General features: G+C 42.2%; 1 protein-coding gene and 1 long non-coding RNA gene across 2 annotated transcripts; both read left to right on the forward strand.

Moving 5' to 3' along the window:
- The first annotated feature begins 2,012 nt into the window (after positions 1-2,012).
- LOC124653597 (aladin-like) lies at positions 2,013-7,024 on the forward strand. The gene is made up of 14 exons (XM_047192660.1): positions 2,013-2,076; positions 2,154-2,209; positions 2,335-2,499; positions 3,235-3,349; positions 3,460-3,559; positions 3,662-3,844; positions 4,104-4,162; positions 4,255-4,342; positions 4,416-4,491; positions 5,630-5,729; positions 5,825-5,876; positions 6,310-6,447; positions 6,552-6,639; positions 6,722-7,024. The coding sequence occupies exons 1-14, from the start codon at positions 2,019-2,021 to the stop codon at positions 6,773-6,775; spliced, it is 1,332 nt and encodes a 443-aa protein (XP_047048616.1). The 5' UTR covers positions 2,013-2,018; the 3' UTR covers positions 6,776-7,024.
- A 4,356-nt stretch (positions 7,025-11,380) lies between these two features.
- On the forward strand, positions 11,381-11,757 carry LOC124652156. The gene is made up of 3 exons (XR_006987606.1): positions 11,381-11,460; positions 11,565-11,652; positions 11,736-11,757. It is a non-coding gene; the product is annotated as an uncharacterized LOC124652156 (long non-coding RNA).
- Positions 11,758-12,168: the final 411 nt, after the last annotated feature.

Genomic DNA, 12,168 nt, shown 5'->3' on the forward strand with positions numbered 1-12,168 from the left:
CATAAATACCCGAAGGGAGAATCTCAATTACATGTTTTATATATCATTCTTAGGCTCAAGCTAAATTGATGAAGAACTCCGCCAGTACTTAATGTTATAAACAGAATCCATTGTAGTTTAAAAACTTTTAGAACATCAGATGAGATAGCAACATTGTAGTTTAAAAACTTTCAGAACATCAGATGAGATAACAACACTTAATGTTAACTATGTACATCTTTCTTAGTTTGCAATATTTTTTGAGTTTGCTTGAGAGTTTAAAAAAATGTCGATTCCTATTTAATTTTATTTGATAAACCTCTCATCAATAGACTCAGTAACTAACTAACTACCTCTAGTTAACAACATATCTACTTTGGTAAACCAGAAAATAATATCAAGTTGAGATAAGAGCCTCCAAAGTAGCACCTAATAATTTGAGAAAATGCACGTACCAGCAAGTATTTTCCAAGAAGTATAACAAATCACGATCTGATAGAGGCTTCCATCTGTAGGCATTCTCCCGGCCTCTTCTGAAGTCTAAAAAAATATGCTTGTTATGTCAATAAATTGAACCGTTTGCACTTCAAATATATGAAGAAATATGTGCACTTACACTCGCAAGCCAATGAAGTACGGGAAGCGCCTGATCTAGGCATGACCCCATGAGCACTAACAGAATAGCTTTATGTAACTGAAACTGTGACACTAAATGCCTGCAAAGCCCGATAGAGCAACCATGGGTTGTATGATTGTACTCGTTTTCAGAATCCTGGATGTAAAGAGAAGAATCACATGTAATCAGAAGTAAAACAAAAGCCTAACAGAAAAAGGGCATGTACATACGTGTGTTACCTGCGCGGAGGCCGCACTTGCAAACACTGATGCCGATCATCTTGAAGACAATGGATGCGATGGATGACGAGATCGGAGCCCCCCACTCCCACACTCGTTTTCTCGGAATCCTGGATGCTATAAACAGTTCTTCACTTTCGATCACACGGAGATCATGCGGTTAGGGGAACCGGTGGTTACAACGGCGGAGAGAGGAGTAGGCGGCTATGCAGTGGAGCGCGGCAAGGGAGGGAGGCGACGATGCAGTGCAGCGCCCACTGCTGGTCCCTCTCCCGGCGCGGGATCCCATCTCCCTCAGGGTTTGCCCCGACCTGCTCCGCCTCTAAGAGATATTCCGGCCGCAGCATCGTGGGCCGCAGATTCGGTCTCATCGCAGAGCTTCAGCGCATGGAGGCGGCGATCATTGAACCCACGGAGGAGGAATCGGCGGGAGGAGACGCCGCAGTGTCCACGAATCCCTTGGAGGACGACGTGCCCATGTGGAGCCTATGGATATCACCGCCCACGGCCTCCTCCAGTTCCGCGGTGTGCGTCTCCACGCTCTTCCCGACTCCACGATGCGGCGGCCGGCGGGGAACGGACCTAGGTCTAGGATCAGGTGAGGAGAGTGGGGAGAAGACAAGGCCAGGGAATGCGAGTTGACTTTTTTTTAGGGGAGCGTGAGAGTGATTTGTTGGGCTTGGCCCATTTGTGCGCCGAGCGGCGCGGGACGGTAGTAGGACGAGAACGACGAAAGTTAGTCGTAGTGCGCGGTAGGCAGAATAGGGAACACCTTCCTTCTTTTTTATAAGTAGTGTAGATAGATGGAGGTGGGGGTGTGACCCCTGTTGATCTAAGAAAAAATAAGCAGTAGGGCTCGCGCGCGACGCCTCTCAGCCGTTGGATTGAGGTGGAAGCCGCATCCGTACCGTCCGTCCGCCTCGCTCGGTGGCCGCAAGGGTTTATCAATTTTTCAGTCAAGCAAGGTCTCCTCTAGTCCTCTTCTTCCCTACTCCCGGCCAGTCTCAGCCACCACCACCCGCCGCCCCGCTCGCCGCCGCTCGCCGCCAACGCCGCCGCGTTCCTCGATTATCTTATCCGCTTAAGTAAATTCAGACCCTATTTCGGATTGGCAAGCCGAGCCCCCAAGGCCCCACCCAACCCTAGGCGAGGGAGCCACAGCCGCCCTCCCGCCGGCCGCGACGATGCCGAGCTTCCCTCCGCCGGGCGGCGTCACCGTCTGCGAGATCAACCGCGACCTCGGTACGCACCCGCAACCCCTCCCCCCTCGCTCCTGCCCACCCCCGCTAACCGGTCGCGCATTTGGTCTCATCTCGCAGTCGTGGCGGACTCCCTGTCGGAGGACCGCGCCAAGGAGGCCTACGGCGATGTCCTGGTAAGCCCCTCTCCACCTCGACTCCAAGACTCCATCTTTCCTGCAGAGGATTCAGAGTCCTAGCCGCTCTAATCTGACCCGCGGGTGTATCTCATACACGCGCACTGTTGTTATTACTATTGCAGGGGATGGTGTTCAGCCCGATTCCATTCCAGCCGGATGATCTCCTGACAAAGAATGAGGCTCCTGTTGCTCCAGACGACGCCGAGCCCGCCGAGAGCGTCCCCAGAGCAAGCTTGGTGTCCACCGTAGCCGAGTCCCTCAAGCAAATGCTCTTCCCTTCCTGCGATGTGAGTTCTCTGAATTTCTTGCGTTCTGTTGTGGTTGATACTGTTTTCTCTGTACGTTTTCCTGTCCAAAGAAGAAAATATCGGCGATGATCGATATGGTCGAGCGATTCTTCCAGTATACCACGTCTTCACGGGGTGTTATCTCAAGAAGTAGCCATTTGTCTGTATGGGAAAAGAGGGTGGTGTGGGATTTTATTCTGGTCAGCTACTAACTCGGTCGCATGCAAGTTGCCCCCGTTCCTGTGTCTCACTGCTAAGCTTGCATAATTTGGTCTAGAGGTTCCAAAAGCTGTGGGATGGCTTGGTATTGCGATGGATTATGATAACCCCGCTTGCGAAACTAGTGTTTGCCTATTTTAGCGTTTATATGAAGCGTTTGTGCATATTTGAATGGCTAATTTTCTGCAGCAGATTATCAAGTAATCACAGCGCAGTTCAGCAGCTGAAAACTGAACCTTAGTATGATGACAGTGTCGAGTCCATCAAACTATCCAATTCAGCTTGAAAGCTTATCATGTTGTATCATGAAACTAATGACCGTGTCTCTGTGCATGATTTTCCTACTTTTCTAACATAATTGCTCCATTCTTGGCTTTATTCAATGTCATCAAAATTGAACCCTCAAGCTTATATCTATTAAAAGCATTCTTAATTTGCTGTTGTTGCATAGTTCCTTCATTATGGTTGCTTAAATTCATGACAACCATACTAACAAAGGACGTTCTTGTTAACCAGCCAAAACTGCTAGAAGAATTTGATACCCAGAAAGTAAGCTGGAATCCACACAAGCACTGTTTAGCATTTGTATCTGGGAAGGATCAGGTTACAGTCCACGACTTTGAGGATTCAGGTGAGATTTACCTACTTTCTTATATCAATAGATGGATACCATTCCTGGTTTTTGAACTATTTTGTTTATCGACTTTGTTAAAGCCCATGACTGCTGATTTTTCTAAACAGATAGTAAAGAATCTTGCATTCTAACTAGTGAACATCAAAAGGAAGTTAAAGCTATCGAATGGAGGCCAAATAGTGGGAAGATGATTGCAGTTGGCTGCAAGTATGGACTAGTATGCTTTAGTGTCACCTGATAACGGAACAGTTCTTGGTCATTTCTTAATTATTGCTGCCACAATATACTTATTGACAATTTTCCTTCTAGGGGAGGCATATGCCTCTGGTCAGCATCATATCCTGGGAATGTTCCATCCGTGAAATCTGGTGTCACCTCTTCTTCCTTTGGTGCCTTCCCTAGAGGTTGTACTGGTCAGTGGATTCTGGTGGATGTTCTCCGCGGTTCTTCTACTGAGCTAGTTAGTGCACTTTGTTGGAAGCCGGATGGAAGATATCCTTTATTTATTTGTAGGTTGGCATCTATTCAAGGTTACTGTTTGTTTTATTTCGCTTATTTGAAAACTAAGAGAAGTTCGAAAGAACTGCAGGCAACATGTGAAATTCCACTTTTCCAGATTTGGCAACAAAGACAAATATATAAATTTAGATTAACATTCACGACGCATCCTAACAAAAACGTTTACACTATGTCTGGCTTAAATATACAAACTATAAATGGCTTTATACAATTTCCCTTGACATATCTCCACATACCTTGCCTCGGCCTCTTGTAATGGTCAGTCGTTCACGATTTGGGATGTTTCTCAAGGTATATCTGTTTCTTCTATATTTACACATCCAATCCTGTCTCATACAGAACTTTTTATTAATTAATTAATGCACATATTTATTTTGCTGTAGGGTTGGGAACTCCTATTCGACGCGGATTAAGTAGTATATCATTGGTGCGGTGGTCACCTAGTGGAGATTACTTTTTAACTGCTAAATTGTATGGATAAATTTATTCCCATCTTTATTACTAATTATTTTTATGAATTATATAATTCTTTTTTTTTTGTCAGTGATGGAACTTTTCACTTATGGGAAACCAACACATGGACCTCAGAACCCTGGTCTTCATCCAACGGATATGTTACTGTAAGTAGTATTTTTGTTTCTAAACAACTGCGCTCTGAACACTTGACAGTCAACATTATTGGTTCCCATGTACTATATATTGCTACTATAGTATTTTAAATGTTAGCATAGCATAGTTCTTCTAAGTTCTGAAATCGAAGGACAACTCATTGCATGATGCATATATTTGTATTTATAAGATAAAAAAGTTATCTGGGGTCTGTTGCAAATGGATATTTATGTGTATAGATTTATTCCTGAGTCCATATGGTGTAGTGAGTTTATCTTGAAATTTAATTTGTTTAGCGTGATTATGAAAAATGATGTTATTCCCGAGTCCATAATGGTGTAGACAGACTTATATTGAAAGCTAATATGTTTAGCATGATTGTTAACTATTTGTTTTCTGGACTTGTAAATATTGTACGTCTGATAACTTTGCACCATTTGTTTGTTGGGATTTACTATATTTTGTTATTAGGGATGAAGCCCGCTACCCGCATGGGTAGCTACACACCCATGCCTTATACCAATATGCAAGTCATATTAACTTGTTTTAGCTCGGTTTCCTAGTAGAACATGGAATTCTAGTGTACAAAAGTGATTTCCGAATTTTGATTTGAACTTTTTTTTGTCAAAGTCAACTCAGTATTCAAAAAGTCAACGCAAAATACGTTGGTGAGTTGACTTTGATAAAAAATTATTTATATCAAAATTCGGAAACCACTTTTGTACACTAGAATTTCACGTTGTACTAGAAAACCGAGCTAAAACAAGTTAATATGGCTTGCATATTGGTATAGTGCATGGGTGTGTAGCTACCCATGCGGGTAGCAAATGCAGTCTCTTTGTTATTAATGTGTTGTAGGTCGCTGAAAGCAATTTAATCTTTTTAGAGTGCACACGTTGCCACGTAGTGGGATACGTAACACACATGGTTATTTTCTTCCGCAATTATCGGTTTCTCTGTTAGTTCAGTTTGAATTTTGATCTGAGTATTTCTAGGCTATGCCAACATAGCCACTTACAGCCAATATATCTGGTTTCACCTACAGCCCTTCAAAACAGTATAGTGGATTAAATGTGGTGGTACTGTTTTTTTTTTTTTTTTTTTTTTTTGAGCTGTGATGTTTATTGACTCTTGTTTGCTTCATGTCAGGGGGCAAATTGGGACCCAGAAGGCCGTGTTGCATTGTTATCCTTTTCTAACTCGACCACACTAGGTTCAGTTCACTTCTCATCAAAGCCACCATCTTTAGGTATATTGTCATCACTGCATCCTTTTAGTTCGAGCTATGCTATTGTGATCATTTCCTGAATCCTGATAAGTTATGTCGTGTTCCTTTAACTCCAGATGCCCATCTCCTACCAGTGGAACTTCCAGAAATTTCCTCTCTGATTGTTAGGTAACAAAAGGAGGCACTACCATTCTATACTATCTCATGTGGACCTCATGCAACTTATTTAACCGTTGTCTTGCTTGCTAATTTCAACTGGTGATACTTCAACTAACCTCAATTGTGGTTTTGTTGGTTTTATTTCTGAAGTAACAAGTTTTATCAATTCAGTTTGCTTTCATCTTTTCTAGCTTGGTTGTCATTCATGAAATCTAGCATATTGCTCGTTAGAACACACAAGCTTTCCCTAACCAAGATAAACAGCTTTACTGTTTAACTACCCAGATCTACTTTATAAAGAAATCTGACATTTACACCATTTATTTCATTTAGTATACATATACGTTTGATATATTTGAACAGTCCAAGTGTTGCAACCCAGAAGTACTGCCTGGTTGTGGCTGGCTTCAATGCATTAATTTATTCTTTTAACTTTTTCTAGTCGAGGCATAGAGAAATTAGCATGGGATGCTTCAGGAGAGCGTCTGGCAGTGTCATTCAAAGATGGCAATGAAACGTATCATGGACTTCTTGCTGTGTATGATGTGAGAAGATCCCCGCTTGTGTCCGTTTCACTGGTGTAAGTTCATCAATCTTCTGATTTAGCCCCATTATCTCGATTATGAAGATTCTATCCTGAACCCTGATGACATGCTCTGATGAAATGCCTATTTGCACGTCTAGTGGATTCATCAGAGGACCTGGAGAAGGAGTGAAGCCGCTTGCGTTCGCCTTCCACAACAAATTCAAGCAAGGGCCGTTGCTTTCTGTGGTAAGATGGTGGTCCCTGAAGTTTTGCAAGAAGGATTTTTTTATAGTTTGGCTGACATATTGTTTTCATTTTGACAATGCAGTGCTGGAGCAGTGGCTGGTGTTGCACATACCCCCTGATACTTCGCTCACATTAATTCTCTTAGTGCTGGACACTTGCGTGACATTCTGTCCTCCAAGACTAATTTTCTCTTTCCCTGCAATGTGTACACTTCCTTTTAGAGAGGACAGACTTCTAATACTTCCCTACTGAACAGCACTTGCTATGTTTGTTTGTGCCCCTTTTGCATTTGGAATGCGTTGTCTATCTATTTTTATCTTTACTAGCACAATACCTGTTCGTTGCAATGGGTTGATAAATGAAAAATGGCTCTTGAAAAATAGAATAGATGAAATGTAATCATAAATTTTTAGGTCTAAGAGGGGTTGCTGCATGGTCCTCATTTTTCTATGTAATCCGTGGAACGTCGCAGTCTCATACGCAATATTATTTTATCTCACCTCTGAGATGGCTATGATGCTTGATCGATTGATAAATCCAATTTGATCAAATGACCGATCCTATTTGCTTGTGGGCGTCGGTCGATCTGATTCACATGTTGAACAACTATTGGACTAACACATGATATTTTTTGGATTGTAAATTGTAAAAGATTGTCCGCCTTACACCACCTTTTATTTGTGTGAAACATGGCACAACTACGTAATATACCACTCACCCCTTATGAATGCACAAACATATACCCTATCTCTATTAGCACCTCTGATCCGAGATGCTGAGTTTGAGAAACTAATTTGGCAAGTTTTAAGATTGGTGAAGTCAGCATAGATACATCGATATCAACAGAAACATCGTTTCCTACTAAAAACTAATCCACCAAATTTTGAATAAAACATCAAGGAGTAAAACACGCCTCTTCTAACCATCAAAACACATGTTGATTCTCTTTTCACTTACCTCCTAAAAGCTGCCTGTATGGAGTTTTGTTTTGAAGAATTGTTAGTTGCCTACGTGCTGAGATTTGCATGAGCTACAATTTTTGATGTAAAAAGCATGCACATACAAAAATTAGGAAAGGAAGAATGCATGCACGTACAAGCATATACGTTTCCAGATCGGACCAGCTGTGTTATGTTTGTGAAAGAAAATAAAGTTAGGAAAACTGAAATACCACCACAGGAGGAGTTGACCTAATCCATCGATCTCTTTCTTTTTGAGAACTCTGAAGGTTGCTTTCCTGAATCACCTAAAGGTGATCCACAAGGAGGAATCCACGAGTTCGATAAAGATTATATTGAAGTATAAAAGTGATATTTTTTTCTGAATTTGAAGTCATGTGCATCCACTTGTCTCTAACCACTTGTTTTGTCAAATATTACTTGCATATGCAATTTTGCCTCTAACTCCATACTATATAGTGTAACCTTTGTTTATTATCTATTATTGTTGGGTTGTGTATAAAATGAGCAACATAGATAGCCAATGATCTTTACTCAAAGGTTTGTTATGTTTAGTTATGCCATAGCTGCTAATTCAATAGGACATTGACTCATCTGAATCAATAAGATCCTTATGTTAGGCAACTACAATGACGACTTTACTCTTAAAAAATAGATCCTCATTCAAATTTGCATTGTAATCAATAATGTCCGTACTATCATGCAGTAAGTTACTAAGTTCCTGTTCAAAATTCGTCCGCCAATTCCACCGACTCTCTTCGGCATATTCGTTGAGGTGATTGCTTCCCCCTCTTCTGATTATGTTATCAAGTTTATCTTTGTCAAATGTCATTTTGTAAGGCATCACAAATCTTTTCAATACCTCATATACATAACACCACGATCAATGGACATATCTTACTGGGGGGAGGGGGCGGTGGCCCCCTCCCAGAAGGCCGCTTGCAATAGCTTCTACGTAACGGCAGACATTAAGATTCCTAACGCTTCAGAATTCTGAATCATTAACAATCTTGCAAATATGTGTCGTGCCGGTTAGAAGCAAGCTGCTGAATGCTGCGAAGGAGATGCACGTGCAACTAGCTCCTTACTCCTTCACGTCCTATGATCTTGCTCTAGATCACTAGTACCAGAACTAGAATGATAGGGCCTACGACTATCTTGTGTCTCGTGTTGAACTGTTGATGTCAGTTGTAAGAATCTCTTTAGGGAACTATCACGATTGGAACCGGACAACTGACAATTTGGCATGCATGCCAAGGGTTCAACTAGTACTTTATTTCACACCAAAGTTCCTGCACGGCTCAGCAAATATATCTCGGCCCATTCAAATCCAAGTGCCACTCTTACAAAAAAAAATCCTCCATTATGTTGTTTCTGTTGTGAACGTGCCATAACCCCTAAAATCAACAACAGCAACTCGACGATTTGGTCGTGCTCCACAACGTGCCAGACAAAGGGAAGCTAGCTACAATAGGGACGACTAATTTACATGCTGGATCCCCGAGATCATCTTCTTGCGATCGGACAGCCAGGGATGAAAACATCGACGGTGTCGGATTACCTATTCTAAAGATGCATAGAGATATGACCGGTAAAGTACAAAAAAAAAAACAGATCTAAATATCAACTCGAAAAAAAAACAGATCTAAAAAAACAGAGATTGGCCAAAGTAAAAAAAAAAAAACAGATCTAAAGATGCATAGAGACCTGACCGGTAGGTTTCTATTCTTACAGATCAACTCGTCCAATAAAAAATGATAGCAAAGATCCTACGCATGTCATAAGAAGCCATGCATCATACGTACCTGATGTATTGATGGAGGGTAGGATAGGATCGAATCGACCACATCGTGCCTGCTCAAACCTCCATCCGCTTCAGCCGCAGCCAATCTATCTATCTATCTGACGGTAGATCTCTATTCTACTCCTGCAATAAAAAAGGATGGCAAAGATCCTACGCATGATACATACCTGTTGTACTGCTAGGTCGAGGGAGGATAGGATCGAATCGACCACACCGTGCCTGCTGAAACCTCCATCCGCTTCAGCCGCAAAAAATGCCTCTAGTCATGCACGCCACCGCACCCAATCTACCTATCTTATAGTGACCTTTCTTCCTCTCCCTCTCCCTCTCCCTCCCGTCCGCTCCTCTCTGAGCAAGAGGCAAAGTCTAAGTCACATGCGACGCACGTGTATATTTCACCCCTCCTCGTATATATAGGAAGAAAGGCCAAGGTTAGAGATTTGAATTTTGAGAGATGGCGAAGTGCTATGGCGGGAAGATGATAGGTTTCAGAACTGTTCAATTTTTTGAGGAAAAAGTGGGCGGGAATAAGATGAATTTGTTGCCTCAACGATGTGATCGTCCGCTGAGATGAGTCGTGGCCGCGGATTGATTACCCGAAGCGTGAGATTAGGTAGGTCCATTAAAGAAATCGCTGGTGACATAGGCATTCCGAATGGGCCTGCCGAATAAAGTAACTGAGGATGGCTGGAGGTCCACGACCCGCAGTTTATGAAGCCCGGAAGCCCAACAAGCGTCGATATGGAAAGTAGAGATAGACTAGGAATAGAGTCTTGTAATAATACGGGAAGGACTCGTGTAACCTCCCGGACTTTGTAACTTGAGCGAGACGAAAGCCTCGGCTCCACCTCCTATATAAAGGGGAGCCGAGGGAGAAATAAAGGATCGAATCATTGTCAACACAAACCCTAGTTTTCATAGTTGAGTAACTTTTTCGGCTGAACCTTCGAGATCTACTTGCTCTCTACTTTTCGCGAAACCCTAGTCTACAACTTGTATGCATTGACAAGTTAAACCCTTGTCTCTGTGGGAATACAACTTGTAGGCATGCATGGCCGGTGGTGATTCTCTTTCCCTAATTACGGGCTCCCTACTAACTGCTTTTTCGCTAATCACGTCCTGTTGGTATTCCAGGTTCCAACTAAACTATACTAAATGACGGATTGGTTCCAATATTAGCTGAAGCCAATGTGCGTGCCTACCAAAGTGCCAGTAGCACTAAATATGGACTCTAATAATTGCTTCCTCCAAGTAGTCAGCGTCCCATTCTCCCCGTATTTTCCGAAGCACATCCTCCCTCCATCGGGTCCCTCAATAATTATACTTCTATCTTTTGTATTAAGTTGAACTTATTAAAATTTGACTAATTTACAGGAAATGTAGAAGTATTTAAATTAGTATCTCTAGATCCGTCTTCGAATGCCATATATATATTGCTACTTTTTATTTAAATTACAGGAAAGGCAGAAGGCCAAGGTTGGAGATTTGAATTTTGAGAGATGGGGAAGTGCTATGGCGGGAAGAAGATGAGGTTTCATAACTGTTCAATTTTTTGATGAAAAAGAGCGCGGGAAGAAGATGAACTGATTGTCCGCTGAGACAAGTCGTGGCCGCGGATTGATGATCCAGAGCTTGAGATTAAGGCAGGTCCATGAAAGGAAACGCGGGCCATGCATGGCCAGTGGTGATTCTCTTTCCCTAGTTACATGCAAAGTTACGGCCTCCCTACTAACTGCTTTTTCGTTAATCACAACCTGCTGGTATTTCAAGTTCTAACTAAACTAATATAGTACTAAATTGACGGATCAGTTCCAATATTAGCTGAGGCCAACGAGCGTACCTACCAAAGAGCCGGTATCGCTAATTATGGACTCTAATATTTGCTTCCTCCAAGTAGTCAGCGTCCCATTTTTCCCATATTTCAAGTGCACTACTAACTGCATGGGATGTTTCAGGAGAGCGTCTGGCAGTGTCATTAAAAGATGGCAATGAAACGTATCATGGACTTCTTGCTGTGTATGATGTGAGAAGATCCCCGCTTGTGTCCGTTTCACTGGTGTAAGTTCACCAATCTTCTGATTTAGCCCCATCATCTCGATTATAAAGATTCTGTCCTGAACCCTGATGACATGCTCTGATGAAATGCCTATTTGCACGTCTAGTGGATTCATCAGAGGACCTGGAGAAGGAGTGAAGCCGCTTGCGTTCGCCTTCCACAACAAATTCAAGCAAGGACCGTTGCTTTCTGTGGTAAGATGGTGGTCCCTGAAGTTTTGCAAGAATGATAAAAAAAAAAGTTTGGCTCACATATTGTTTCCATTTTGACAATGCAGTGCTGGAGCAGTGGCTGGTGTTACACGTACCCCCTGATACTTCGCTCACATTAATTCTCTCAGTGCTGGACACTTGCGTGACATTTTGTCCTCCCAAGACAGAATCCTTTTTTCTCTTTCCGTGCAATATATGTACACTTTTTTTTTAGAGAGGGCAGACTTCTAATACTTCCCTACTGCATAGCACTTGCTATGTTTGTTTGTGCCTCTTTTGCATTTGGAATGTGGTGTCTCTATCTATCTTTATCATTACTACTAGTATTTTTTTGCGGGCATCTTTATCATTACTATTAAGGGCATCTTTGATTCAAAGTAAAGTACTAGAATGAAAGTGAAGTAGTACAAGAAGAGGAGTGGTCCGGTGCTTTCCCTAAGTTTTTTTGCACACTTCTCAAAGCGCATTAACATCTGTGATTAAAGGTGTTAATGCACC

The sequence above is a fragment of the Lolium rigidum genome, chromosome 5, assembly GCF_022539505.1.
Source record: "Lolium rigidum isolate FL_2022 chromosome 5, APGP_CSIRO_Lrig_0.1, whole genome shotgun sequence".
Classification (NCBI taxonomy): domain Eukaryota; kingdom Viridiplantae; phylum Streptophyta; class Magnoliopsida; order Poales; family Poaceae; genus Lolium; species Lolium rigidum.

What these genes read in the sequence shown, in the direction of transcription:
- LOC124653597 (XM_047192660.1), top strand. Translation starts at nt 2,019, where the DNA reads ATGCCGAGCTTCCCTCCGCCGGGCGGCGTCACCGTCTGCGAGATCAAC. An exon ending in CCACGACTTTGAGGATTCAG is followed by an intron (nt 3,350 to 3,459) that starts GTGAGATTTACC and finishes TTTTCTAAACAG; the next exon opens with ATAGTAAAGAATCTTGCATT. An exon ending in ATTTCCTCTCTGATTGTTAG is followed by an intron (nt 5,877 to 6,309) that starts GTAACAAAAGGA and finishes AACTTTTTCTAG; the next exon opens with TCGAGGCATAGAGAAATTAG.